This window comes from Suillus plorans (genome assembly GCF_016647745.1).
Source record: "Suillus plorans strain S12 chromosome Unknown HD556scaffold_18, whole genome shotgun sequence".
Taxonomy (NCBI): Eukaryota; Fungi; Basidiomycota; class Agaricomycetes; order Boletales; family Suillaceae; genus Suillus; species Suillus plorans.
In genome coordinates, this window is record NW_024537402.1 from 123,663 (window position 1) to 150,521 (window position 26,859).

Here is a 26,859-nt window from a genome sequence, read left to right on the forward strand (position 1 = left end):
GGATTTTACAGGTGCCGCCGGTACCTATCTAAATTGTATATTATTTCCGGATGCTGACGTAACAGTGTGTAGTACTTAAGTTATGTACAAGTTGGGGTAAAAAAAAATTAAAATCAGCCCTGCTAAAGTTATGTAAATAGCTCCTAGACCACCCCATCCTTAGACAGGGACCAAAAAACTAACCATGCTGGTGTATAACCTGATCGATTGCTTATATCAAGGAAGAACACTGCGTATTGTTACTCCTTTGTCGCAAAGTGAAAGTGCTTTAAGGAAGGCCAAGCGGAGGGCTCAAGCATGGACTGCACTTCCGGAGGGAATTGCACTGGTATTGTGGAGCCTACTTGCAAAAACAGGCGCAGTGATTGCAAGCCTGCTTCCAAAAGAGGCTCAAGCCCCTGAAAAATACTCTTGATAACGTCGCTATCCTGGGCACGAGGCCTAGGTCCATTGATATGAAGATCAAGCGATTTCAGCGACTTTCCGAACGTCTCAACGATGATAGGTATGAGGTAATCAAAGACGGTCACGACACCCTGAAAATACCCGTCTGGCTGAAAAACCAGCGTATGTAGGTTTGTTGCTGCAAGACGTGACATGAAGAGGGTGACGGAAGACATTGATCCACGAACATCCAACTGCTTCAATGCAGGGAACATCGGAGGAATGGCTTGCCAATCCATGTTCAAGCGATCTTGGAGGTGGATTTTGAGGTCTGAGATAGGTACCTGGGACAATAGCGTGCAAAGAGTTGCAAGCTCGGGGGCACGAATATAAGCTTTGCTTAGATCGAGGCTCTCGATCTGCCCGAAATGAAGATGGAGTGTTGAGTGCAACGTTCTCATTGTCCGCATGAGACCAATAATGCGCAGTTCCTTTAGATGCGGTGTTTCAGCGACAGCGCGGTCAAGTACCAATTCAATAGGGTCACAATCAATCGCGTCGCGACACACGAGAGTGAGAGATCGCAGGGAGGGGGGAAATGGCTTCGCTTGCGGGGAAATTGGCTCGTAGAGGATATAGGACAGACTTCGTAATTTTGGGAAAGGATGACATCCATCCTGTCCTCGAATGACTGTGAGACGTGTATAACAATCCTGGTTTTTTACGAGGTCTACGCTGTTATTGATGTAGTCTCCTATGCACAAACTCCGTACTCGTGCAGCGTATTTGTCGAACGTTTTCCAGTCGTTCGATGGGCGATACTTTAGGAGATCGCAGTCTGTCGTCCGGGAGTCCTGCGGATATAATGAGGATTGGCATCAGCGACAGACGTGAGATGAGTCACTTACATTCGCAAATGACGCGCTTTGTGGAATCAACGAATGGAATGGCGCAAAGGAGTGCATAGATCTCCAGAGGACATCGAGGGCAGGATCTGTAAATGCACGACAACAGCAAGACATGTGGTATAACGACTTCTTGTCGCCTTGCAAACCATCAAGGATAACTGCGAGAATTTCCGAGATGCAGAGAGTCTCAAAAGGTCCTCGCATGATCGGTCGAGGAATTTTTTCGTAAGTCACAGCACATGCAAGACAAGTTAAAGACCACAAATTGGCTGATAGAAGCGACTGACACGAGGTCCCGACCAGGCATTACATCCAGAGTCCGGAAGTACTATTACATAGTACCAGCCTCCGAGTCAACGTGAGGTAGAAAAAATTATCATTAATTATTGTGGGGAAATTATCCGCTAATTCTCGTGTTCAAATAAGGTTTGCAAAGACGCGCTTGCCAATTGCAACTCGAATGAAATCTGAATCACAGGTTTGTTCTTGAAACAATTTACTAATACATAGTAATGCGATGCCGACACTTGAATAAAAATACAGTGACAAACCAGACGAAAATCACATCGACTTCCTCGTCGACCACATAGTATGGCCTCACTTTGTGTCTTGCGGGTGAGCAACCAGCTTTTTCCCGCTTACTTTCGCCGCCTTCATTTGTTCCAACCCCCCGATGATTCCTTCAAGACCATCAGGAAGAACTTCGTACCTAAGAGGCTATATGATGAGGTAGGTCAGCGGCAGTGAGACTGGGATATGCTTGATACCTCACCTTAATGGTCCCTGCTCCAAGCCACTGCGAAAGAATGGCCCACGACCCTTTGCAAAGCTCCTTGTTTTCTTTCGCGTGTGGACTTCCGAATGTCCTAATAGCTTTGCGTTCCTTTCCTTCGTCTTCTTGGACTGATGCCGGAAGCGTCAAAACCAGGCATCCTTTCGCATCGAGGATCGACCATCCAATCCGCTGTGTCTCAGGGAGAGAGATGGCATCATACACGTACTTGATCGGGTTCTTTGTAAATCCGTTGATAGCAGCCTTGACAACGTCGGCAGAAAGGTGCCTGTTCAATACATGGGTAGCCCCAAGCGACTTCAGGTACACTTCATGGGCAGGCGACGCAGTCGTAATGATAGGAGAGAACCCAGAGAGGCGAGCCAGCTGAATGACTGAAAGGGAAAGGTTAGAATGATACTTCTCTTGACAGCAACTTACCATAAGACCCAACAGCCGACGCTCCACCAAGAATGACGATTGGAGTCCCGGAGTACATGCCAATACCGCCCTTTACCCAAGGCGGCGTGAGGCCTAACCCGTACTTGTTACTATTATACAGGCCAGTCGAAGCAGTGTCGAGGGCCAATGGAATAGTGGCTGCATCATCATATCCCAAATTATCCGGGATCTATATGCTGTCAGTACTAATGCAAATCCTTCGCTAAGAACATACCTTCGCAGTGAGGTCCGTACCTCCAAGTGCGAACTGTTGGAAACCAGCTTGATCATTTGAAAACTGGCCATGGGTGAATCTATAGTGAATAAGTTAAGAAGGCGACCCAGGCACAACTCAGGGGCTGATAGTGCTCACACTCTGTCTCCCTTCGCGAAGTTGAGGACGCCTTCTCCTACTTCGTCGACCATACCAGCAATATCCTCACCGAGTACTGCTGGGTAGTTTTCGACAAAACCCCCGACTTCCTGAACTTTGTAGTCGACAGGATTAAGGGCTACAGAGTAAACCTTGATCAAGACCTCATCCTTCCCGGGCTTCGGGGTGCTGTTCAAACCAACAGCGAATTGGCCGTGCTTGGACTTGAGAAAGAGTGCTTTTTGTTGCTTTGTATCAGACATGGTTAAGAAGATGAGAGTACGATTGAAAGCGATTCTATATAGGGGTCCCATTTTATATACGACCCCGAGTCGCGCCCATTTTGAAATGATGACACATGCAAGAAGCAATTCATATTGACAAAGAAATGAAGGTAATGCAGGGATGCAGGGGGTATCTAGATAAAATAATGATCATATATGGATGTCCCAGATCGCCCGTGCAAAATTGTTAAGTTTCTTGTGGCCGAACTACCATTTTCACCCCGTCTACCTTCCCAGCGTTGAATCTCTCGAGCGCATCTGGTATTGCACGCAGCCCGCCAGATAATAGTTCGACATTGTTTGGCTGAAAAAATGTTAGAAGACACCTAGAGGTAAGGTTTGATCGATACATACCCGTATGTGACCCTCTTCGACCCATCTCTCAAGATGGGCCCACAGCCTCTTCCCCGTTTCCCAGTTCTCGTCTGATTGCGGGCTTCCGTCTACAGGAACCACCTGCCTACTGTCATGGCTGTCCTTGCTAATCAAGGATGGCTGTGTGACAACGAGCTTCCCTCCAGGCGCAAGCAATGACCAAGCAGCCTCCTGCGTCTCTGCTGTCGATATGCAGTCGTACATCATATGTATGCGAGAGCCCGTAATTTTCATCACGGCCTGTTTGAGTGCTGGCAGTGGAAGATATCTGTCTATGACGTGGTTTGCTCCGAGACTCTTCAGACGTTCCGTGTGCTTCAGCGAGGAAGTGGTAATGATGGGTGAGAAGCCCGATAGTTTCGCTAGTTGGATAACTAGTAGCAGTGATGTATTAGTAAGATGTCTTGGCTGTGGCAATGAGCCGCTAAGCTTACCGTAGTTGCCCACAGAGCCGGCACCACCAAGGATCAAGATGGGCCAACCTTTGTACTTGGACCATCCGCCGCGCTCCCAAGGTGGAATGAGACCGATACCATTCATGGTACCGTACATCCCGATCGCGGCTGTGCCAATTCCGCATGCGATAGTACTTGCCTGGTCGAGCGATAAGCTTCTCGGGACCTGAGTAATATCGATCAACACGAGTCTCGACTACCGATCGCGGGGATTAACTTGCCTTAGCTGCGAAGTCAGTTGTGACTACACAATACTGCTGAAAGGTTGCCAGATCGTTATCGTCAAAGGCACCATGGAAGAATCTAGCCGAAGTAACGATCAATCTCACAACGAACGTGGCCATTATAGAAATGAGATACATACATTCTTTCCCCTGGATTGAATTTCGTAACGCCTTCACCGATTTCTTCGACGATGCCAGCACCGTCGGTGCCCAGAACTGCAGGATAGCTGTCGACGAAAGTGCCATCTCTATGGATCTTAGCATCGAAAGGGTTGAGCGCAGTGGCCTGGAGTTTGACGAGAACCTCGCCAGGGCCTGGCTTGGGGATTTTGCGGCTAGCGACGGTAAAAGTCGCTTGCTTGGATGGGATGATGAGTGCGAGTTGTTGGTCAGGCATATCAGGGATTGAGTGGAAGTCAAATGTTGAATGGATGGAAGGGCTATGTTCCTGTGCGAAGATAAAGCATTGGTCGTGGGTCTTTATACTCATTGCTATTATTTACCTGACTCAACGGAAGCGAATGGAATGAAGTGTTTAGGGACACCTCGTGTATTGTGTGAGGCCCTCGACCATCTAGGCGCGATAAAAATTGCACAGCTTTATCGAGAAGCCTTAATCTTCGACGGATAGGTCCGGGGGGCTTGTTGCTGGTGCACTGCTGCATGGGGTTGGTGAGTAAACGATGAACACGAGGTACATAATAATGGAGCGCTATGCTTACAGTCATTGTGCTTATGACGTGAACTCCGATTAGGTACAGAGGATATTTCGTTATACAGGAAGGAATTGTGTGAGCTTTATAGTCATTGGTGCCACAACCCACGAGGCAGTTACGCTATTTCGTGACATTTTAGGGCCGCACAGAGTGCAATTGATGGAAATTCCCTGCACAGGAAACTCCCTCGTGCGCTCCACAAGTTTATCCTATGTGGAGCTTCGTTATAGAAGCAATAAAAGGTACGTACAAAATTAACGCCAACCTCGAGGCTGACAAGTTGGACGCCGGACGTTTCACGTATAGTCCAGCGAGCGGTCCCTGGATGCGCCTGGAGACCAGACCAGACTAGACCCCATTAGTGAAAAACACAAGGTGCACAGCCTAGCCCACCTTCCCCTTGCACATGGAAGCCCATTTCCTTAAGAAATAACGTTTGCCTCATTTCCGAGGGATGCTGAGCGCCAGGGCTGTGATCAGGCAAAAATCAAATAGCGCAAAAGCCGTTATCATTTCGAGTTAACTAGATCCACATCCAGCATGGATATCTATGCGTAGGAAAGTAAGAGGAGTGGTTCGTCAAGAAGACACATTGATTAAGTGACAGTACGTAGAGTGAATTCAACTGATCTCGAGAAGTGGAGGCGGTGATTGCACAAGACGGACCGTGATCGCAGGCTATTAAAATCGATCGAGGATTAACGGGTGAGAATGAACTATGTATACGATTAATCTGCTCGCCAGGGTTTGGTCAGCGAGAGCTCAAGTATACCGCAAGAACGTACCTATCAAGAAAACGAACCACAGCCGATTGTACAAGATTGAAATATAATTGGAGCATGACGAAGGGATGGTTAACACCAATGCAGATTTGACGCCAGTTAATTGGCAGATGGATACGGAAATGGACGAGGATGCAATGCTGTTCAATGCTCTAAAGCATTTCCTTCGTTACGGTGTGCGGGACGGGGACATTATTGGAGCGGAAAACAGTCAAACCTCGATGCGCGTTTTCTCATGCATGTGAATGTGACAAAGTGAGAGTCCAAAAGAAAGACGTGGGTCGGAATTACGTTGTGTGCGCTTGTGCTTTCAGCGATCAAGCTATCGGGGAGAGATTAGAAACTTACCTATAGGGTAGTGATACTCCTCAACGTCTCACTGACTCCGCATGCTGTCACTGGACTCCAATTTTACCCTCTTGGCACTGCGGGTAGTGGTTATTCTTTCCTCGAGCCTTTTCACTTGTGCCTTCGTAGATTGGGTGTCAGCGCTTCTATAAGCATATCGCAAGAAAAGATCTGACTTTCAGCGCATTAAGCTCACGCAAGGCTTCATCATCTATATCTGAGCCTGTCCCATCGTTGTAATCTTCCGATTCTGGTACGTCTATAGGAGCTTCACGCTTGGTTCCCCATGAAGGTTGCATAGGTGGCGGGGCAATGCCATCTGCCACGAGTCGATCTAGTAAGGATATATGAGTATCAGAATATAATTACCGACTATGTTTTGCACACGAACCAAATGGTCTGTACCTGAAAACAAATGTAGCCGTGGGGGTTATTCCAACGCGCGCCACGTTAATTACCTGTTGCGGCGGCACGCGGATCTCCTCTCCAAACCTAAGATCGTGTGTGACTTGGGTGACGAGATGGAGCAAAACTACGCACCCCACACAGTGACTTGATGCCTTCTTTGAGCGCTCGTGGACTATCGTTCCCTCAGCAGAGACTGTATTTTTTCGGTAGCCCATGCCAATCACAGTCACAGGCCAGATGGCCAAGGAAATTTCTCCGAGATCTGCATGTGCAGAATTCAGGTGTTGATCTTCATCTATAAGTATATGAGCATCCTTCTGGAGTCTGATGGTCTGCACCAGATAAAACTGACCCGTCAGCTGAAGCCTCGAGAAGGTAAGTGGACGGATAGAATTCATCGATGTGTTGACATATTTGAATTCCGCAGTACATCTCTGATACGTCGGTGGCTCATTGAAACCTAAAGCACGCATTAATTGACCCCCTCCATGTACGCCATCGAGTGTCACATCTCCTGTTTGGTGATACTGGCGTGCATAGTTGATATCTTGCCATACTACAGAGAACGTCTGCAGGAGTGACAGGAGGCGGCGTTGGGGGTCGCCTCATGTACAAATTCACGAAGTACACACCTTTCCTGCTTCCGAAGCAATCCAACAGGTCACCTTATTTTCTTCTGGAAACGTCTCAATTCCATAGCTCTCCAAAACTTGTCCATCGACCCTGATGCACGCTCGTAGCGTCCCATAGGATAGCATTGAAGGAAAGGAGAATGATGACGTGGATAGCTTCCAATCGATGTACACGCGCTTAACCAGGTACAGAAAGAATTACACTTTTATCCACTAATTAAATTTAAAACTCAGCGACACCAAGGAACGCGTTCACGTCATGTGACATATCCCAAAACTCTTCTTTTCAAACCAAACTTGTTGGTACGTTGATGAACGTTCTTCACAGCAACTGACGTTACTGGTACCTCCTCAGTGGCTATGGCCTGGTGCTAGGCACCTTTAGACCACTTGGAAATGCGTACTTCTCGCTGTGATTTTAGCCCGGACCATGCCTACTCGCGATTCACATCTTGGAGATGGTAAATGCTTCTTGCAGCTTAATCTTCGATTTCCATGGACTCATTATCTGCTAGTCTAGCAGCTTTGTGATACTGCCGGAACAGTGGAAATGAGGTCAGGCTTTACAAAACGGCTTTTCATGTGAGCTCAGGGCCACCCACAAAAGCACGTCATAATGTGCTGACTTGCGGCCATTTCAGACAAGTCACGATGCACGCCTGACCCGTAAAAATTGATGACACGTGAGGAACGGCACATAGGAGTTGACAACGCTGCAGCGCTGATGGTTCACATCGGCCGATGTAACGGACCGCCAATGTCCAGCGCTCTGATTCCTTCTTCAACAGGTTGGCAACGGATCATGGACCAAAAACATGAGGTGTCTCTACGTGGAATCACTATCACATATGGACTAGTACTCCTTCGTGTCAATAAAGTCCGAGGAGTTGATGTAGATCCGGAAAGGCGGCCGAGACTCAACGCGATCTATGTCTATCACTCAATGCCGTTACTATTTTGATAAGGCGCCATTATACTCCAAACAACGCGTTGGTTAAACTCTAAATTTCTGGACAATATGTGACATTCACATTCTTCGTTTTCAGCTTTGTGACAGATACACACAAAAATACTGTTTCCACTACTCCTCTCAGCCCCCCTTTCAAGAGTTCGACGCCACTTTTACCACTTCGGAGAACATCAGAAAGTTATCAGGAGAATCGGTGTACGAGTCACCGTCTTCATGTGATGTTTCAATTTCAACCGCGAGTGGTGTCATGCGATGTGATACTGACCAGGCGGTACAGACAGGCACCATGGACGAAACACTGCATAGATTTTGAGGAATGGAAAGAAGGATTCGGGCCGGTACAGGACATCACACCGAGGACGCCATATGTGTATACTATCCCTTCCGGTACAATCGGTACGCCACAGACGCTGGCAGTCACGCAAATGCCACGGCACATATCGACAGGTGTCGATATTTTTACGTGGCTTCTGCGCTTTCAACTATCTCACTCCATTCTACTCCAGTTCACGTGGTCGTTCAACATCATAATGAGTCATAAGAGAGAGAATGATATCCGTGTTTATAAACACGAGTTTTGTGAAAGTACCGACTTCTGTGGGGTACCGATTACACCGGAAGGGTAGTATTTGAGAATGAGCACCTGCCGGCGGCAGGATCTACTCAAGGCTGTACTGACGTCAGGTCAGTAGTCTCAGTGGCAGAAAAAATTCCCGCTCACGAGGATGACGGTCCTCCTAACTTGATTCGGAATCCCGAGTCCCTCTTTTTGCCGCGGGCGTTTCAGCTCATTCTACACTCGTTAGGTGATGACAAAACCAGGCGAGTTGATCCGGGATCTTCTCTAGCAGTCCTGCGAAGCAACCGGCTTCCGGTCCACTCATAGGCTTCCGGCTAATAATCGCAGAGAGCGACAACTGACATTCATTGTATTGACATTCATTGTGTTCGGTACAGAAATCGGAGACAAGCTTACCAATGGAGCATAAGATCAATCAAATAGGAGGTTTGTCTGTACCGGAAGTTCTCTTAGCTTCGTCTCCGAGGCTGCAGTTATGGAACGAGTCAAGTCCCAAAATATGACTGCCACTCACACGATATACTTCTTGAATGTCCCAATAGCTGTGTGTTCGTAAAATATACAATTATCCCCCATGATCATCCAAGGGCAGTAGGTAGCCGTCATCATCTGAATACCGCTCAGCATGATCATGAAGGTCTAGATACCGGTCAACAGTGGAACAATATCAAGTCGCCATTGCATTGCCGGCAAGTACCGATGGTCGAGGAGATATGAAAGTCGCGAGTTGGTCACGAGAGCTACATAATACATAGTGCGCAGTACCGCATCATTGATAAGTCATTGTAAACGTTGCGTGCGTTTCGGAATGTCCTGGTACCGACTGGAGACCGGAAACACTTGAGCAAAACGACATTGAGCTCCTTACTTATGCCGCGACATTCGGAACGCGAGTTGAGAGGATATCTTGCCTTCCTTGGATACAATCCAGCATGTACCTAGTAGCCTCCGGACTCCTATCTTAAAGGGGAGACGGCGGTGCCACGATCGCGAGCGCTGAGCTCATTTCCATTAACCGCAGCGCAGGCCAGGCACAGAAGTCTCCGAGGAGCATGTGTGGATATTCGACCCTGCTACGGGAGAAAGAAAGTGATAAAAGTTGGTTTGTATTGTAATCTTGAACTCACTGATATTGAATATTGAACTTCTGAAACCTCGGAGTGCGAGCTGTTATTATATGAAGTCTATATACGACTTGGAATGCCATTATACAGTGGTTATAGAACAAGGCGTAGTACTAACGGTATTATTCAAGTCGTAAGCGTAACGTCAGGACTCGTGGCGACAGACTTTTAAAGTTCTGCACCTATACAATGTACATACATATATCATAGTGATGATGATTTCGAACCACACAGAAACTATTGATGTAGCGTGTTTCATCTTGCAGATAATCGAGTTCCTAGAAAACGCATGGTGGTGTCCATCACACTGGGAATTTGATTGCTTACCTCAGAACGGAGGACCTGAACCCAAGAAAAGAGAAGCTAATCCTCAGTGAGATCAATAACCTCCACAACAGCGGGTTTCCGTCGCGATCCCCCGTGTTCCAACTTGACAAGCGAGGGCTTCCGATCTTCTACTTGTGCACGCAAGCGCTGAAGCTCCATCTGCAAGACGAGAATGAGCTGGAGGAAAAGATATCACCAAAACGAAAAAATTACCTCTAGCTCTCGAATCCTTGCCAGTGGCTTGACATCCTCTGAGGGCAAGGACTCAACAGGCCCATCCATGACTTCATTGTCATCGTTATGATCCTCTATCTCTGTCTCTGCATCTGCCATGATTGATGTACGTGGTGCTACTCCCATTGCTTGCAGGATGTCTGGGATCGGTACCATGTGTGAGTGGCGAATGCGCGTAGAAAACAGCATGGCCCACCCAAGCGCGTGTACTTGAATACGAAGATAGTCTTTGGACTATTGTCTGGTATGATCTTGAAGGCTGATACTGAGTTTTGATAAGGTACTTCTTCTCCGAAGCTTAACAAAATGACAATCATAAAAAAGTGAGGTTTGTGATGAAATTTTACGCACACAACACGATGAGGGCATGCCTTCTTGGCGCGTTCATGCACCTTGCCTTCCCGCACACAAAGTGTACGATCATTCACATTCTGGGAACCCACTACTTGTTCTTTCATGGTGTACTTCCCCTGCACTACCTCCATCATAATTTGACCTATATCATTTGCGCTTTGGTCATCGAGCATTGAGTCGTCATCTGATGTTTAGCATTAGAACTTGGAGGAAGGCTTCGGGAACTTTCGCATACTAACCAGTAAGCTCGAGTTGGGAGAACATGAAATCTCTTCTGACATAACGATTGCTCATGTATTTGATTTCCTGCGTACCGATCCAGCCCGGAGACATGATGTAGGAACGACAGCGATTACCGTCAACGAAAACGGATACCGAGCTCCCCGAGGTCTGCTGGGCTAAAAATTTCGCCCTGACTCCAAATTTCTTATGAAGGTACTAAGGGTCTTTCCTGTGCATCTCATGAACAACGCACCTTGCCTGCATCTGACGCGATCCAACACGTTATTCTGTTCTCTGTTGGTGTACTGGAAACGACAATATCATACTCCGGGAGCTCCTCGCCATCCATGAATATACAAGCAGAAAAGTCTCCTAGAATCATGGTGATATATCTCAGGGCGGGATAAGGTCTGCAAGATGGAATATTAAGTGGCTTTGCTTTCAAAGCTTGAAAGAAGTATGTGAAGCTTTGAAGACTTTAATGTTATATGTAATAGTGAACCGAACCGAACTTTAAAGTGACAACGGGTCACGTGCGGGATGCCGGACGGAGTCCGAGCTCGCGTCCACAACGTCACGAAGTGTATGTACGGTAGTCATATTGATATGCGCGCACGCGTAGGATTCTGGTTTGTGCATTGCCCAGTGCGGAAACACAGTGATTGATGAGAGGGGACTCACTAAGCGGTTATCTTGGATTATCATGACCTGAGGCGAGACGCCGACTCGGAGCGACAACCACAGCAGCTATTGCATAAACAGACGACGTTAGAACGTACGGAATAGGCTGTACCTATCAAACAGACGAGCACAAGACGAGAAAGGAGAAGAGCTCATACTACGGAATATGTATGTATTGATGAACTACGAAAAAGGAAATTAAATAAATGGAAAGTCAGTAGAGTTCATGACAAAGACAAAAAGGATGGAAATATCATATCATAAACGTTCACCCGGTGTGGGACTGGATCTTGGGAACCAAGAAAGGTACGTAGGCTGCTCAAGAAGTCGGGAGCCTCGTGCATGGGAACAACAGTTTGGATGTCGGTGTTACATATTACATAATTAATATCAAGTCTGGTAGGTCGATTATGTTTGGGCGGCGCACTCCCCTGAATTCTGTAAGGATTCTACATAGAAAAAGATTTACTAATGACATAGTGGTGGACTTGACAACCGTAGTCAGTGACGACAAACAAGAGATCAAGAAGTTGTCCCAATACAAAGACATCCACAGCGACAGGGAATGAAAGACCAGTTTCGAATTCCATTGGAAGTGTACGTGCTCCATCTTACAAAGAACCGAATTCTTGACAGTAGAATTGCACGGAGGTGAGAGTTACAAACATTAATATGTCTGCGATGACTTACCTCAAAGCGGTGGCCTGAAACCAAGCTATCGCAGACAAATTAAATTCTCAGTTAAATCGAGGACATCACGAGTAAATGCAGGTTGCCGTCGTGACCCCCCCCCCCCCCACATTCCAACTTGACACGTGAGGGCTTCCGATTCTCACATGAAGCTAGTTGTGCATGTAGATGCCGGGGCTCCCTCTGTGACGAAGATGAGTTGGAGGAAATAATTCCCTCAACATCCAAATTTACCTCCAGTTATTCGATCCTTGGCTTGACATCCTTGGGGGGCAAATCAGGTTCATCAGACACTTCGATTTCATCATCTTGATCCCATCTCTTTGTCAACTGGTTTCTTTGATGTCGATGGTGCTATGCCTTTTGCCCGAATGATATCTAAGATTGAAACCTGGAGGGAGTGGCAGATGTGCATAGTCATTATCGTGGCAAGAGGCTGTATTTGAACACGACGGTCGCAGGATGGTCATCTGGTTTGATGGAACATCGCCGGCATGACCAAACCGACGTGCCATTTGACGGAGATATCCAAAACATGTTCAGGTGGCAATTATATAGCATGAGGCATGGGATGAAATTCTACGCACGTAACACGATGAGAGTCTGCCTTCTTGCACATGAAGGGTGCGATTTTTCGGTTCATTGTGTTTCATTATCTTTGCCGTTACATACCTCCCTGTTTTCACCTCCAACGCAATTTGAACTAACGTCGTCCGAATTTTGATAATCGAATGAAATTCACCTTGACCGGTAAACTTGATCTTTGAGTCTGTGCGGGCCAGACTATTGCGTTTTTGCATACCAATCCAGCCCGGGAGCATAGTAGTTTGTCTACTGATAGTCCGTCAACAGAGACGATCGGACGCCCGAGCACTGCGGCTGAGCTAAATTCTTCCATCTGACTCCAAATTTCTCATGGAGAATCAAGTGTTTCGCTAGTGTGTATGATGAATGACATACGTACCTTTCCTTCTTCCGACGCGAATCGCGATCCAACAGATAAATATGTTTTCTATCGGTGGAGCAAATGCAGATGAATATCTTCTGACGGCCTTGAATGAAACGCGCAGCTGAGTAAAGTTTTCGAAAGTTCGACAAAGTTAATAGAAAAGTCTCCCGAGATTGACATGGCACGCGTAGTTCACTCACAGTCTTCGGTGAAATGCGCAAGACCACGGTAGTAGTCAAGTAGTTTTGGAAGACTAAAAAAAGACCGTGACTCCTTGAAAGCAGAGTCACGTGCGATAACCTCGCTTTCCAAGTTTCCATTCATTCTGGACTCAGTTGGATTCATACATGCGGCCTCGGGTTTTCTTCGACTTTGCAATAGGCACTGAGCCTGCAGGGCGGTAATTAATACCCCTATATCGCACTGGTTTTAATGCCTCATCACTTCATCCTAGAGTTATTTTCGAGCTCTACAACGACACAGCACCAAAGACAGCTGAAAAGTAAATGAACGCTCATGGTATACAGCCCTGATCTGACCCCCTTCTTAGCTTTCGAGCACTATGTACGGGAGAGAAAGGCCTTTCTGCTGTCTCCGAACGGCCTCTGTACTACAAGAATAGCATCATTCACCGTTCAATCCGTGATTTTATGATTCAGGGTGGAGGTGCGCCATTATATCACTCCATTTTTAGGCGTTACTCATGGTCATCAGACTTTACGAAACGAAACGGCGCTGGGGGAGAATCCATCTACGGCAGTGCTTTCCCTGATGAAGACTTGACGCGACCTTTGGATTCAGAAGGGTAAGTTCACCATCGAATACCTCAATACTTCACTCATATTCCCAATTCATGGTACAGCCTCCTTTGCATGGCCAACAAGGGGCCTAACACCAATGGATCACAATTCTTCGTTACCCTGAGAGATTGTCCACATTTAAATGGCGAGCCTTTCTTCTAGAAAATCCACATGTGTATTTAATGTGCCCTCATAGGCAAGCATGTCGTATTTGGCCGGGTCATTCGCGGATACGACGAGGTCATTAAGAATCTTGCTGTGGTTCCTGTAGATGAGAAGGATAGACCTCAGCACCCTATCGTTATCGTCAACTGCGGTGAACTTGAACTCAAGAGGAAGGTTGAGGCGTCTCAAGGTGCGCCCTTCTCGCCAGAAGTTGTGATGAAGTGACTGATATCCTTGCAATGTGAAGAATCAAATGCAGAAATTCCTAGTCGAAGGGGTCACAGCAGTCGCTCGCGCTCACGAAGTTCAGATCGTGATCGTAGCACTCAAAAGAAGAAAAAATCCAAGCGCCGAAAACATGAAAGAAAAGCGGATGCCAAATCGGATGATGAGGGCCGCAAGAATGATGACGAGAAGGCTCCTAGGCAAGAAACCGAAGAGGAGTATGATGCCAGGCTTGAGAGAGAGGAGCAGGAGCGGTTAGAAGAGGCTAAGCGAAAGGAACTAGAGCGGATTAAGCGCAAATATGAATCTACACCCCCTGCGAGTGATGGAGGTGTGCGATTCAAAGGTCGGTCATCTTTGTACTCTCGTGTCAAAAGCTGAAGCAGAGTTTCAGGACGGGGACGAATGAAATTCATCGACCCCGAACTTCACCATCGACGGTAGAATATCTTGTTGACACTATACTCTATAGTTTGTTATACCATGCTCATTAACATCATGCGCAATACCCCAAATCACAAAATGTCATAGAAATCAGAGCAAGTGTGAAGATAAAAAGTCATAAACACATTATACTACACGCTTACTTCTGCGACCTGTTCGGTAACTTTGTCCATGGGCAACTCCTCCTTCTCTTCAACCTTGGCGTTTAATGCATCCTTCTTCGTACTAGCAGCGTTGGCGAAGCTGATCGATGGTCTAATATTTGCTGACGTTGTTGGCGTAGCATGAGAAACACGCGGAGATCCAGGTGTCGGTGGCGTAGCGATAACTTGGGGAGGCGACCGTGTAGCAGTGATAGGACTTCGTTCAGTCGCTTGACGGGAGGAGTTACGTGACATTGGGTGCGGAACACGTTCCTTTAAGGCTTCACGATCCTTCTCAACGCGGGCAGTAATTTCGCGTTCTTTTGAGGTAAGATCAACTGGTCTGCTGAGAACTTGAGCACTTGACAGGTTAAATATCACAAAAAACGGACCTGGCTGCGCCGAAAGGACTAGCTTTGGGAGCAGACGGGGCAGCGGGATTAGAGGCCATTTTCGGAGAAGAGAGAGGAGAGGGACTGGCAGAGTTGGAAGAACGAGGGAGAAGCTCGAGCTTACGACGACCCATCTGGGGTGTAGGGGGTGTGGAACTGCTCGCTGTTATCCGAGTTTTTAACCCACACTCTTACCATGTGCTGAAAATGATACTTACGCGATGTTCTCGATCGTCCAGCGCGCCAGTCACCATCATCGGCGGGCGGGTCTCTCGCGTGTTGCGAATCCTGACTGCCTCTCAAACTACCAAATCTCGATGGCGGTTCTTCTGTCGACGGCTTGAACTTACTCCCAAGAGTCCATTTGTCCTCGTTGTCCGCAGGCGATTGACCTTCGGGCGTGGAGAATCCTGAGCCCCTGCGCTTGAATGATGGAGCCTCTGGTTCAGGGATCTTTGCAAGAGGCTTACTCGACCTCCACTGGTTGACCTCGTCTGAGATACTGGGTGGAGGTGGCATGCGATCTCCCGGGGGACCATCGAACCGACGTCGGGAAGAATCACGTGAGTCCTGCATGTTAGGCGGGGGGCCTTCACGGCGCCAGTTACCAGAGAACTTGGCGTCATCGTCGAAGCTAGACCCTGAGAATCCGGACCTTTCCTTTGCTGTGAAATACTAAGTCTTGAAAGCCTGGAAAGAGTCCTTCAGCACTCACGAGGCTCGGCGACGCTGGTACGAACTGTGCGTCCAGAAAGGCTCTAGAAGAGAATCAACTACAGCACGAAGGAAACTGATGACACGTCCACTGACACTACCGGTCTTTGCCAGTGCATCTTTTAATCCATCAAGCTCCACGAACTCGACATATCCAAAGCCTTTCGGCTTGTCATCACGGTCCTTGATTATTTTGATGGATTTGGTCTGGCCAAAAGTCACATTACGTTATGTATATCAGGCCGCAGAACACGTACCTCATGAGGACCAAAGAAGCTTTCAAGTTCGCCTTCGGTGATGTCAAAGGAGAGATTTGCGACGTAGGCAGTGTAAGGGGGTTGAGTGGGCAGGGGGAGATCTTCCCGAGGCGACGCAAACGATCGATCGGCTGCGTAGGATGTGAATCAATACGAATCACGAGACTCATAATAAGAACTTACGCCGCGACGAAGAAAAGTCGTCCCTTCTCCCAAACCGATCACCAGGTCGAGACCTGTCATCATCCGCTCTCATCGACGCTAGGCGAATTCCGATAAGCTAAATCCTCATGGGCATAGACAAGCACATACGAGCACTCGGAAGAGAATCCATTTCATCCGCCCATGATCCCAGTGCTATGCGTCACATTATAACCGAGTTTTCAGGAAAAATGACCAACGCACTGCTATCGCCGAGAAATTCATTGAGAGACATCTTTGATGCCTTCGATTTTTTAGGCGCTGAATATCTTTGAGTATTGAGCATTTAACTTTAGGAAAAAAACAAACCCATGATTGAAAACCTTGTGCGATACTTTTCGCTGTATGATCTGTCGCTCGCTAGCTTGGATAAGTAGCAAAAAGCAAGAAGGAAATCACTTGCGGCTGCGACCATAAGACTTTCTCACGCTCGTGTCCTACGTACTAGATAACACACGGACCAACACGGTGCGCCGCAGCAAGACGTCGACAACATGATCCTTCTCGAGGTGAGCAACGTTTGAAAGCTCCTTTGAGGATGTGTATCCTGATTGCTGTTAGTCCCATAATCTCATCATTCAGACCACGCTTGCGGAGAAGATCGCAAAGTGAGATTGTCATTGACTAACGCTGCGTACACTAATGAGATATCCAGGCCATCGTCTCTCGATGTTTTGTTTGTGGATTTTGATGGCGTGAGGTTTCATCTATCAACGCCAGAAAAGAAGTCCGTGGTTCAGCTTTCTATGAATATCCGATGCTGGGATGAGCTAGTTGCATACGGAGCGATGCAGGTATTACAACGGGAGTATGGCCCGCTCATTAAACAGCAGACAGAGCCAGAATATAACATCAGTCTTGAAATAGATATTGATCAGGTTCCAGCCGATGAAGGTGCGTGCCGCTTCTCTGCGTGTTTATCTGACTCAGGTGGTGTCTACAGAAAGCAGAGAAGCATTCGTAAAGTCTATCTCGCTGTTCAAGCGGAACGCTCTAGCGGCACCATTCGAGCTCGCGTTTAAGCAACAGAAAGAGTTGGAAGCATCAGGTGGTGCTCAGGGGCAGTTAATGCAGATCCACTACCGTGATGAAGAAGCCATCTACATTCAAGCATCGCCTGATCGTGTCACCGTGATATTCTCGACAGTCTTCAGGGAGGAGACCGATCGTATTTTTGGCAAAGTATTCTTGCAGGTCATAATACTCTCTGATTTCTCGCGCCATGCCTGACGTTGCAACCAGGAATTCGTGGACGCACGACGGCAGCCCAGTATTCAAAATGCCCCCCAAGTGCTCTACACGAACCGCGACCCACCCTTGGAAATCCGCGATCTCGCAGGTCTGCGGAACACTGATGACATCGGCTATGTCACCTTTGTCCTTTTCCCTCGTCACTTTGCGAACGCCAACATCTCGTTCAATACGATATCACACGTACAGCTATTCCGCGATTATCTACACTACCACATCAAGTGTTCAAAGGCGTACATGCACTCCCGTATGCGTCATCGAGTAGCCGAGTTCCAGAAAGTTCTAAACCGCGCCAAGACGGAGGTGGCAACAACCGAACGCAAAACTGTCACGTATGTTGAGCGCCTTTCGTTAAGTGTCCAGCTAATGGTGTGATACAGTGGCCGAACTATGACGAATCGGTGAGATCGATGGACGAGGTACCTTTCCTAGCGTCGTGTAACTTTAGTAGCATATTAGTCAAGACGTCTCCTATAAAATTTGACCCACTGCACAGCTATGGTTCTCAGCGAAGGGACTCCATTATCATTGGGATCCTTCGTTAAGAACCTCAAACTGTGGTTTGCAGAGAATTTAGAAACACCCACCAAAATTTCTCCAGAGCATCTGACAAAGTTGATATTCCTTCGTTTTCTCTCCAGGCAGGGCACAACCCGGAATTGACAGTCACTCCTGCGGCATCTTCACCACCTTTACTTGTATGCATTGACTTTCATATGCAAATAATTACTCGCTTGTTAACGTTGGAGACATGATAGGACTCGGAAACGCTGGATGAAAATCATGAATCTGGACGAGCACAATTCTAGGAAGTGCTTGCGCCAGTGTTTTCTCCTTTCCATTGAGACTGAGTACTGAGTAATGAGGCAGAATACGATACTATTGGATGCTATACAATGCAAAGTTCTACGGATATTTTCATATGCTCCAATCTAGTTGTTAGAGTATAAACGAAAGTGTCAGGCCTTGCAGGGGAGAATTGAACTAGTTTGTCTTCCGTTGTGACCAGCAGGTCTTGTAGCCCGTCTGCCTTGACTTCATACGTGAAACATTTGTCCTCGTCTACACCAGTACTCCGCCTAACTTCTGTGAGAGAAAATGCGATGCAAGGCAATTGCAGTCTACTGTTTGCGAAACGAGGAACGCCGAAGTTCTCAAGAGTGGTATACAGTTTCGAAGCCAACTCCACAGCCACAATATTATTTCGTAGCGTGGAGACCGAGTTCTGTATCTCGTCTTCAGATAGAGATGTTACCGTCCATGGCAGAGCCTTGTATGAGAAAATGTCGGCTGGGAGACAACTGTTGAAGGTGGACGATTGTCCCACCCAGTCCAGGGACGTGATGTCGCCCGAATGGGCTGTGATCTCCTGCAAGAGACGTCCGAGCGCGTTCTGTCTTTTCTCTCCGTAGATTACAGGAAGGTGGACGCCGAATATCCCAAACAGCGAATACGCGATATCTTCCTGCAATGTAGTGACACGCGTTGACGCCCATCGGAGTTTCTCTCGGGCATCTCTCATCCCCGGGTGGAAGGCGGCAAGCGCCCGTGCATTTATCCCAGTTGAACGCTCCAACTCCCTCATGATACTGACAGACTCCTTGTGGTTGCGCGAGCGGTCGTCGAGATATAGGGTCCAACCTGCTTGGTAAGAAAGGACGATTTTAGGAGCGAGGAATTCCTGAACGGTCCATCCTCGCGTGTTCCAGATGCTGTTTGCGAGCGCGCCCCATTTTGATGAAGGAGGAATATCTGATAGGTAGACGATGGTGAGCGCTGAGTGATGATACCATACGAACATGGAGTTGACTGATTGCTGGACCTCGACATTGTTGTTCTGGTCGATGCAGCAAGTGTCGCTCCACGCCCAACGATGCCCCGCATCGCGAGCGACTTGACAGAATTTCTGCAATTTCACAACGGTTCCGACCGGATCCAAGTCGTATGACTTTGTCCTGAATGTCGTGCAGTAGCGGCTCCTTGGTTTCCCACCTATGGGATAACATCACCCAACTGAAGTACTTGATGACCGCTTCTTTGATGAGTTCCGTTTGGAGGGGTGCATGCGTCACTAATGAATGCAAAAGCTCTTTGTACTCCATACTCTCCGTGACAACGTTGATCTGTGCATTTCGATTACATATATGCCCAGTGACGGTGTTGATTAGACGAAGTGGAGTATTTTCCAGTTGGGCGTGAATGGCTCGTCGAATAGCATCTTCTACTTCAGATAGACTGACATATTGCTGGCGTAGCTCTGCAAAAACATAAGTCATCTTCAAGTCGGCACTTGAGTTGTTTGGGGCTTACGTCGTATTCGTGGGTTGGGTGCATAATATTACTTGGAGAGCATGAATGTAAAGACCTCGAATGCATCATCATAGCGTTGTGCTCCATGAAGCACTGTATACTTCAAGTCGTATCCGAGATGAGACGAAGGATCGAGCTCGATGACCTGCAAATATCATCAGAAATGTTGAAACGATGACGGATGTCGTCCGCACCTTTTCCGCGTCTGAAAGGGCCTCCGCATAGAGCCTTTGGCCCAACTTCACCTTACTGCGATGCGCAAAGTATAAAGGACCCGTCTCGAATGCTGTGGAAAGTATGCTCTCGATGGACCAGAGCTGAAGGTTCCCATCAGAATCTCCACTTGCGAGCAGTTCTCCACTGGGAGAAATTGCGACGCAGAAAACATATGACATTGGCATGTTTGAGTGCCCGTCCTACTATCGGTTATCACAACTTCGGTCAACCACTGGTTCAGACAGTCACGTGACAATGTAACACGATAGTAACTCAATGTCAGCATCTGCCGAAACAAGTTCCGCTCGGCATCCAGTATCAGCGCCTTCAAAGCTTCAAGTGCACAGGCCTCGTAGCGTTCATTACTCTAACTAAAAGTTAAACAATCGAAAAGGTTATATTGAATATACACTATGAACTGGTACAAATTTATGAGGGGCTGTAGGAACTATTTAGATGACTGGGACAGGGGCCACAGGGCAGCGCCTGCCAGTGCAGTGCAAAAGAAGGTGCTGCAAAGGAGTTCCTTGAACTCCAGCAAGGGCTTCTTGAATCCGCAACTCGTGCTGGATCGTTTTGCTCAGAGTTGGGGTATGGGCATTCTTGCCCCGAGCGTGCCCCATGCACCGTCCAAGACCCTATGAGCACAAATCTGCTAATAGTGAGTGGTTCAGCAAATCTGAAACTCCACCATGGCAGACTCAGTTTGGTGACAAGAAGACATGATATTTGGCTCTGTCACACCTGAACAAGGATCTCAATCATTTCTCGACCAATCTTAATTATTCAACTTCACAGTAGTGTATTATACGTCAGGAAAAATCCCATTGACTACATAGTACTATATAGTCCATGTAGTCCGTGTAGCTCTGTAGTTACATGCCCTCTATATAGCAACTGAGGTGACTATGTTGTACTATGTAGTGCTACATAGTGCTTGTCATATCCCGTATTCCGGACCTACATCCGACGATGTTCCCATGCCTCATCTGGACCTTCGGACACCCTATCCATGTCTCCAGTCCTCTATCCGTCCGGATCCCTGCACCTCTGCACATCCACATCCGCACATCCAGATCCCTTTACCTCCATACCTCAGCTAGCCTGCATTATTCATCCTTTGTCCCATCACCCTAATGTCTATCCACGCGTCTCATCCGGACATCCGATCCGATCCGGTCCGGTCTGGTCCGGTCTGATGTATAGATCCGCTTCCGATCCGATATACAATAAGCTTCTTAATTCATTCCCGTGCATATAACGTTAACACAGCCTATTCCTCTATTCGGTATTCCTTGTCCTCGGTATCTCGGTTATACTTACTACCGGTATGCTTACTGATCCGTTAACCTATGCTTCATTTCCGACTCGCGCTTGATAACTTTGCTTATGCTTCATACATAGCCTCGGACGCTTGCTTACTGATCTTTCCGTTATTTCCTTAGTATATAAACTCTTGTATATGTCCTGTAGTTCCTCAGTCTGAATATCATATTAGTCCTCGCACTAGATCTCACCCTAAGTCCTCATATCAGTTCTAGTCTTCCGACTTAGCCAATATCCATCTCAGGCCTAGGGAGAAATTCCCTAGGCCAGAGCACTGCTTATCCGATCCTCCGAAGTTTCCGGACGTTCGTCCGAAACTTTCCTACGGTCCTCCGGACCTATTCTGCTTCGGACTTTGTCCTTGCAGCCTTTCCTCTGTTTGCTTCTACTTAGGACTTGTCCTAAGTAGCCATTACACATATCTGTATCAGGACGAAACCTCATCATAATTTCCGCAAGTTCCTCCGGAACTTTCCCGCACTCGTCCAGAAGTTACTTGCACTCGTCCGGAAAGTCTTTCCGAACTTTCCCGCGCTTCGGACATCCTTCGGACGTCCTTGGACTTTCTTCGGACATCATTCTGAAATTAAGGGCACATACTCGGGTAAGGGGTGCAGCGCACGAGCTGAAGCCAAGCCCCTCGGAATCAGTCCTACCCTTTGTGCATGGTCTTAACAGTGCTCTATAGCGCTACCAGGTACTACTGTAGTTACTGTAGTAGATTGTAGTTCATGGGAGCGCTACTACAGACAGCTACCAGGAACTACAAGCAACTATATAGCGTGCTGTAGTCACTCAGATAATAGCACACGAAATGTCACAAAAACAAATGAATTCAAATAATCAGCACAAGCTAGTAGATTCACTGGCTGTTAATAGCTGGGACAATATTCTTCGTTCCCATCTGCGAGCCTCAGCTCCCGCTCTCCCTACTAGCCTCGCCACACACCATCCTGAAGCTTGTGCTCTCGAATGGCATCTTCGAATGCCTCGTCACTGATTTGGGATCCGTCTGACACTGTAGTGAGGATCTCTACACCTGCATGGAAACTTCGCAAGTTAAGCTAGTGCTTGTGAAATTAGAGTGAAATGCACCGAGCCACATCATGCAAATTGTCACAAATTCTTTCCAAGAGTTTATAAGGTGCTGTGCACTCGTCAAAACGCTGCAGTGAGCTCAAATGTGTTTGGTAGATAGATCCATAGGTAGCTGCTGTGAATTTGATGTCTTCCTTCATGCCCTGCAGCCACTCGTCAATACAGCATTCAATCTGTCAACAATCAGACATATTCAGCGTCACAAATATAAGAAATGACTCACAGCTGTAAGTGTGAGTGCAATAACCTCGATAGGCATGGGCTTAAAATACTTATTGTGGATGATGCCTTCGTCACCTTGGTTTGCAAACCACATAACATTGATCCCATCTTGGAGTAATTCAGTCTTGTAGATACCTGTCTTCGTTGTCCAGTCCTAATCCCCAACAGTCAGTACTTCAAAGGTCATGTAGACCATTGCACTATGTACCTTGAAAACAAAGGATGAATCATCTTTCAAAGATTCCGCCAGATCTCGGTTTTGCCTTATCACCTCCCTCGAATCACTTGACCAGAACCCAAAAAACGAACGAGTCAGCGATTGCATTTTTGTTTTGAGTTCGCCACGCACATGTGATGTGCATTTCAAGAGCTTCATGATAAGATATAATACAAGTCAGAACAAGAATGCGCAAAGAACAGACAGCTTACCATCTTGACTGCTAAAGGCGTCAATTTGACGTTGATGCCTTTCATTTGGCATGCCTCATGCCAGGCCTCTTTTCCCAGCTTTGTCTCGACAGCAATGGTATCCGGAAATGGCGCCTGTGTGACGATTAGACAGCGGAAGATAGAGGTTGCAGTTACAAGGATGTCTTTGGTGTCAGCCTTGAAATCGCCAGCTTTCATATGACGACGGGAACCGTCCGAATTTTTTTGAATCTTCACCACCGCTGTGGCATCTTCTGCATCAAGCGGTCGTTTGGTCATGCGAGGAGAAGGCATTTGTTCCTTGATGGAGTTACCATCCTCTTCGTCAGTATGGTGAGCCCAGGCCTTGGGTTGAGATTGGTTTTTTGACTCTGAGTCGTCACCAGACTCGTCACTAGTGTCGTCTGAGGTAGTAGGAAGGTCAAATAGACGTGTATTAGTGTACCTACAATTAACAAGCAGCACTTACATACCCTTCAGCTTGCGTGCACTGTTGCTAGCGGCATGCAATTTGGGGGGAATTTTCCCCACACAGAATGCCAGGACCTTGGTATTGGACAGTTTTGTCTGCAGAGCGTGGTCCAAGAACTGAAAAAAAACAGCTATTGTTCAAGTTGCAAGAAACAAGGCAAGTGAGCAAACCATAGTGTCTTCATCCCTGTCAGTGTCACTAAGTAGCTCCGAGGGCTCTCTCTCAAAGACGTCAGGATTGTCTTGATATGTCACCTTGAGTGCCCTTGTCTTCTGTTTTTCCAACCTTTTTTCCTTTGTGGCTTGACGACGGACTATGTTTTGCGTTTCAGATACTGTAGAGAAAGTAAGTGAAGCATCACATCGTAGTAGCAGTGACTTGCCTCGATAATTTTCTTTTTCTGTTGGTCGTCGTGGTCGACCTCTTGCGGTGTGCACAAGTGGTTGCTTGCTGTGCGGTGATGACTGAACACTTGTCTTTGCTTGCTTGAAGGTGGGCTTATGAGGAGGCACAATTCTTGGTCCTCAGAACACAAGGTGTGAATGACCTGTAGTTCAGCTGATTTTATAATGTTGCACAAGACATAAACACTCACAATTTGAACCTTGAATGTTTGTTGATTTCAGGGCGTGTTAATCTAGAATAATGCAAGGTTCAAAGCTGTGTTAAATGGGTTAGATAAAAAGGACATACCGCTACAGTAATTTTCACTGTCATGGATACCTCCAACTCAGCCAAAAAACGGTGCGGAGCTTGCTTCAAACACTCACCACACTCTGACAGATCTTACAGGTTAATGTCACCATCCACTGAGGCTCACTATAAAGAAAGCAAAATTGGCATCAAAAGGTGATCTACCCCTCCTTGTCACTACCAAATACTCACCGGCTTGCAGGCCAAAGCTCGAGGCGCCTGATGCTGAGCCCAGGAGGCCAAAGCGTGAAGTCCCTGATGCAGAGCCTATGTTCCCACTCCCCCTATATCATCAAACACCTGGCCCCATCTCCGTGGCTCAGACATACCTGCGAAAACTCATTTTAGAGCGTTGGGAGGTGTTAAGACCATGCACAAAGGGTAGGACTGATTCCAAGGGGCTTGGCTTCAGCTCATGCGCTGCGCCCCTTACCCGAGTATGTGCCCTTAATTTCAGAATGAAGTCCGGAGAAAGTCCAGTGAAGTCCGAAGGACTTCCGGAGGAGCATGGGGAACTTCGGAAGGACTTTCCGGATGAGTGTGAGAAACTTCTGGATGAGTGCGGGAAAGTTCCGGAGGAACTTCCGGAAATTATGATGGAGTTTCATCCTGATGGGGATATGTGTAATGGCTACTCAGGACTTGTCCTGAGTAGAAGGAAACAGAGGAAAGGCTGCAAGGACAAAGTCCGAAGCAGAATAGGTCCGGAGGACCGCGGGAAAGTTCCGGAGGAACTTCTGGAAACTTGGAGGAATGGTGGATCGGAGGAGCGGAGGAGTGGAGCTCCGGCCTAGGGAATTCCTCCCTAGGCCCGAGATGGATAATGACTAAGTCAGAGGACTAGAACTGTTACGAGGACTTAGGGTGAAGGCTAGTGCGAGGACTAATATGTGTAATATTCAGACTGAGGAAGTACAAAGATTCTACAGAGTTTATATACTACAGAGGACTTAACAGAGAGTCAGTCAGCACAGTCTGAAGCTATGTGAGGCTGTGGACAGAGGATGTAGAAAAGTCAAACACTAGTCTATCAGAAAATAGTAAATGAAGACGGAGATGAAGACATAGGAAAATAAAGCCGGAAATGAAACGAGGTACGGAAAATGAGGAAGTCTAACTCAAGAAGGAACATACAAAGGGATAAGGCACGGAAGATAGACGCGGGTCGGATCCGGATGTCCGGAGATGAATGCGTGATAGGTCTGGGTCCGGAACGCGGAATATGACACTAACTTGAGAAGGAACATACAAAGGGAAAAGGCAAGGAAGATAGATGTGGGTCGGATCCGGATGTTTGGAAGTCCAGAGACAGGTGATTACCATAAGGGGATGGGCACTGATTTAAGGTTTAGGTTCGGACATGACAGATAGGTCGGATCCGGAGATCCGGAGATGTGGATATCAGATCTGGCGTCCGGATATCAGATGCAGGAGTACAGGGATCCGGACGGATAGAGGATTGGGTCTGGAGACGTGGACAGGAGGTCCGGAGGTCCGGATGAGGCGTGGGAACATCGTTGGATGTTGGTCCGGAATACGGGATATGACAGGAGGCAGAAGTTCGGGCCTGCGAGAAAGCAAAGAAATTGCAATTGTTAGAAATAGCACTGGGCACAGATCTTACCCTCATACAAGCCAGCTTGCGAAGACTTGTCTCTGAATGCTGGGATGCAGAGGTAAAGTGTTGTGAGGAAGCAAAGTGGGTACAACTGTTAGAGTTACTTCTTGCCGCTCACAGTATTACCAGACTAGTGTAGTGCCATTATAACTGAAGTCTAGACCTGAACCTTAAAATTTTCTGTTGAAACAATCACTGATCAGATCGGAATATACCTCGATGAATATATCACTCGACTGTGTTCATGGACTGCTCCTATGCAATGGGCATAGTCTCCATAACCGACTGCATTTGAGTCTCCATAACAGAGTGCATAAGGGCATACCCGGTAACGATGAAGGGCAAAGGGTTAGTTACAGATTGCCCAGACCCAAAACGTCCAGAGCCTAGATCTGTCAAATTACGATACACGTCAAAAAGAGCCAGAAAAAAACTCAAATCACTTACCAACCATGCCACACAGCTGCGGATTCTGTGGCAAGCCTTTCCCTTTAAGAGGAGGTGTCAAGAAGCATATAGCTACCTGCCCCGAGTGCAGAAGAAAATGGGAGTCAATGGTTAAAGATACAGATGATGAAGGTGGCGCACCAACTGAATTTGCTTATGAAAATCATTCCTTTTCCCCACTTCGCCGCTCACACTCTAAGTCT

The 26,859-nt window shown here is 47.3% G+C and overlaps 11 protein-coding genes across 11 annotated transcripts; 2 read left to right on the forward strand and 9 right to left on the reverse strand.

The window, feature by feature from the left end:
* Positions 1-23: 23 nt before the first annotated feature.
* Positions 24-1,664, reverse strand: HD556DRAFT_279401 (uncharacterized protein). Its single transcript, XM_041310120.1, has 2 exons — positions 1,293-1,664; positions 24-1,238 (listed from the first exon to the last, which is right to left on the reverse strand). The coding sequence occupies exons 1-2, from the start codon at positions 1,494-1,496 to the stop codon at positions 240-242; spliced, it is 1,203 nt and encodes a 400-aa protein (XP_041162010.1). The 5' UTR covers positions 1,497-1,664; the 3' UTR covers positions 24-239.
* A 16-nt stretch (positions 1,665-1,680) lies between these two features.
* On the reverse strand, positions 1,681-3,157 carry HD556DRAFT_1359167 (chaperonin 10-like protein). The gene is made up of 5 exons (XM_041302561.1): positions 2,879-3,157; positions 2,741-2,819; positions 2,506-2,695; positions 2,065-2,459; positions 1,681-2,009 (listed from the first exon to the last, which is right to left on the reverse strand). The coding sequence occupies exons 1-5, from the start codon at positions 3,139-3,141 to the stop codon at positions 1,890-1,892; spliced, it is 1,047 nt and encodes a 348-aa protein (XP_041162011.1). The 5' UTR covers positions 3,142-3,157; the 3' UTR covers positions 1,681-1,889.
* A 192-nt stretch (positions 3,158-3,349) lies between these two features.
* On the reverse strand, positions 3,350-4,613 carry HD556DRAFT_1431272 (chaperonin 10-like protein; the record flags this gene model as incomplete). Its single annotated transcript, XM_041304992.1, has 5 exons — positions 3,350-3,466; positions 3,517-3,911; positions 3,972-4,158; positions 4,214-4,295; positions 4,357-4,613. The coding sequence occupies 5 exons, from the start codon at positions 4,611-4,613 to the stop codon at positions 3,350-3,352; spliced, it is 1,038 nt and encodes a 345-aa protein (XP_041162012.1).
* A 1,814-nt stretch (positions 4,614-6,427) lies between these two features.
* On the reverse strand, positions 6,428-7,228 carry HD556DRAFT_1234268 (uncharacterized protein; the record flags this gene model as incomplete). The annotated part of the gene is made up of 4 exons (XM_041297653.1): positions 6,428-6,554; positions 6,603-6,765; positions 6,823-7,039; positions 7,103-7,228. The coding sequence occupies 4 exons, from the start codon at positions 7,226-7,228 to the stop codon at positions 6,428-6,430; spliced, it is 633 nt and encodes a 210-aa protein (XP_041162013.1).
* Positions 7,229-10,139: 2,911 nt separating this feature from the next.
* HD556DRAFT_1441337 (uncharacterized protein) lies at positions 10,140-11,295 on the reverse strand (the record flags this gene model as incomplete). Its single annotated transcript, XM_041306275.1, has 6 exons — positions 10,140-10,262; positions 10,317-10,477; positions 10,534-10,634; positions 10,689-10,875; positions 10,931-11,117; positions 11,167-11,295. The coding sequence occupies 6 exons, from the start codon at positions 11,293-11,295 to the stop codon at positions 10,140-10,142; spliced, it is 888 nt and encodes a 295-aa protein (XP_041162014.1).
* A 2,234-nt stretch (positions 11,296-13,529) lies between these two features.
* HD556DRAFT_1359212 (cyclophilin-like domain-containing protein) lies at positions 13,530-14,929 on the forward strand. Its single transcript, XM_041302562.1, has 8 exons — positions 13,530-13,633; positions 13,688-13,735; positions 13,784-13,899; positions 13,948-14,038; positions 14,096-14,178; positions 14,230-14,388; positions 14,446-14,769; positions 14,818-14,929. The coding sequence occupies exons 1-8, from the start codon at positions 13,581-13,583 to the stop codon at positions 14,865-14,867; spliced, it is 924 nt and encodes a 307-aa protein (XP_041162015.1). The 5' UTR covers positions 13,530-13,580; the 3' UTR covers positions 14,868-14,929.
* On the reverse strand, positions 14,930-16,970 carry HD556DRAFT_1359220 (uncharacterized protein). The gene is made up of 10 exons (XM_041302563.1): positions 16,884-16,970; positions 16,779-16,835; positions 16,686-16,730; positions 16,557-16,634; positions 16,374-16,504; positions 16,213-16,323; positions 16,118-16,160; positions 15,621-16,067; positions 15,403-15,565; positions 14,930-15,353 (listed from the first exon to the last, which is right to left on the reverse strand). The coding sequence occupies exons 1-10, from the start codon at positions 16,885-16,887 to the stop codon at positions 14,999-15,001; spliced, it is 1,434 nt and encodes a 477-aa protein (XP_041162016.1). The 5' UTR covers positions 16,888-16,970; the 3' UTR covers positions 14,930-14,998.
* Positions 16,884-18,559, forward strand: HD556DRAFT_1359227 (Arp2/3 complex, 34 kd subunit p34-Arc-domain-containing protein). Its single transcript, XM_041302564.1, has 7 exons — positions 16,884-16,924; positions 16,978-17,083; positions 17,136-17,182; positions 17,230-17,468; positions 17,518-17,768; positions 17,817-18,157; positions 18,206-18,559. The coding sequence occupies exons 2-7, from the start codon at positions 17,069-17,071 to the stop codon at positions 18,228-18,230; spliced, it is 918 nt and encodes a 305-aa protein (XP_041162017.1). The 5' UTR covers positions 16,884-16,924; positions 16,978-17,068; the 3' UTR covers positions 18,231-18,559.
* Positions 18,560-18,585: 26 nt separating this feature from the next.
* Positions 18,586-19,771, reverse strand: HD556DRAFT_1359228 (uncharacterized protein). Its single transcript, XM_041302565.1, has one exon. It carries the CDS (start codon positions 19,624-19,626, stop codon positions 18,715-18,717), a length of 912 nt encoding a protein of 303 aa, XP_041162018.1. The 5' UTR covers positions 19,627-19,771; the 3' UTR covers positions 18,586-18,714.
* Positions 19,772-19,868: 97 nt separating this feature from the next.
* On the reverse strand, positions 19,869-20,590 carry HD556DRAFT_279968 (uncharacterized protein). The gene is made up of 3 exons (XM_041310121.1): positions 20,330-20,590; positions 20,136-20,280; positions 19,869-20,082 (listed from the first exon to the last, which is right to left on the reverse strand). Exons 1-2 carry the CDS (start codon positions 20,534-20,536, stop codon positions 20,164-20,166), a joined length of 324 nt encoding a protein of 107 aa, XP_041162019.1. The 5' UTR covers positions 20,537-20,590; the 3' UTR covers positions 19,869-20,082; positions 20,136-20,163.
* Positions 20,591-22,756: 2,166 nt separating this feature from the next.
* Positions 22,757-24,483, reverse strand: HD556DRAFT_1441342 (uncharacterized protein; the record flags this gene model as incomplete). The annotated part of the gene is made up of 7 exons (XM_041306276.1): positions 22,757-22,948; positions 22,999-23,151; positions 23,206-23,367; positions 23,427-23,830; positions 23,900-24,014; positions 24,069-24,232; positions 24,477-24,483. 7 exons carry the CDS (start codon positions 24,481-24,483, stop codon positions 22,757-22,759), a joined length of 1,197 nt encoding a protein of 398 aa, XP_041162020.1.
* Between the last annotated feature and the right edge of the window lie 2,376 nt (positions 24,484-26,859).

Excerpts from the sequence above, each read along its gene's own strand:
- HD556DRAFT_279401 (XM_041310120.1), bottom strand. The coding sequence starts at position 1,496 with ATGCGAGGACCTTTTGAGACTCTCTGCATCTCGGAAATTCTCGCAGTT. Across the intron at positions 1,239-1,292 it reads AAAGCGCGTCATTTGCGAAT|GACTCCCGGACGACAGACTG; the intron begins GTAAGTGACTCA and ends TTATATCCGCAG.
- HD556DRAFT_1359167 (XM_041302561.1), bottom strand. The coding sequence starts at position 3,141 with ATGTCTGATACAAAGCAACAAAAAGCACTCTTTCTCAAGTCCAAGCAC. Across the intron at positions 2,460-2,505 it reads GTCGGCTGTTGGGTCTTATG|TCATTCAGCTGGCTCGCCTC; the intron begins GTAAGTTGCTGT and ends TTTCCCTTTCAG. Across the intron at positions 2,010-2,064 it reads TTGGAGCAGGGACCATTAAG|CCTCTTAGGTACGAAGTTCT; the intron begins GTGAGGTATCAA and ends CTCATCATATAG.
- HD556DRAFT_1359212 (XM_041302562.1), top strand. The coding sequence starts at position 13,581 with ATGCGGCCTCGGGTTTTCTTCGACTTTGCAATAGGCACTGAGCCTGCA. Across the intron at positions 14,179-14,229 it reads AGATTGTCCACATTTAAATG|GCAAGCATGTCGTATTTGGC; the intron begins GCGAGCCTTTCT and ends GTGCCCTCATAG. Across the intron at positions 14,770-14,817 it reads TGGAGGTGTGCGATTCAAAG|GACGGGGACGAATGAAATTC; the intron begins GTCGGTCATCTT and ends GCAGAGTTTCAG.
- HD556DRAFT_1359220 (XM_041302563.1), bottom strand. Across the intron at positions 16,505-16,556 it reads CGACTTTTCTTCGTCGCGGC|CCGATCGATCGTTTGCGTCG; the intron begins GTAAGTTCTTAT and ends CATCCTACGCAG. Across the intron at positions 16,161-16,212 it reads CACTGGCAAAGACCGGTAGT|AGCCTTTCTGGACGCACAGT; the intron begins GTCAGTGGACGT and ends ATTCTCTTCTAG.
- HD556DRAFT_1359227 (XM_041302564.1), top strand. Across the intron at positions 17,183-17,229 it reads CTTGCGGAGAAGATCGCAAA|GCCATCGTCTCTCGATGTTT; the intron begins GTGAGATTGTCA and ends TGAGATATCCAG. Across the intron at positions 17,769-17,816 it reads TTGGCAAAGTATTCTTGCAG|GAATTCGTGGACGCACGACG; the intron begins GTCATAATACTC and ends CGTTGCAACCAG.
- HD556DRAFT_1359228 (XM_041302565.1), bottom strand. The coding sequence starts at position 19,626 with ATGTTCGTATGGTATCATCACTCAGCGCTCACCATCGTCTACCTATCA.
- HD556DRAFT_279968 (XM_041310121.1), bottom strand. The coding sequence starts at position 20,536 with ATGCCAATGTCATATGTTTTCTGCGTCGCAATTTCTCCCAGTGGAGAA. Across the intron at positions 20,281-20,329 it reads CCCTTTCAGACGCGGAAAAG|GTCATCGAGCTCGATCCTTC; the intron begins GTGCGGACGACA and ends TGATATTTGCAG.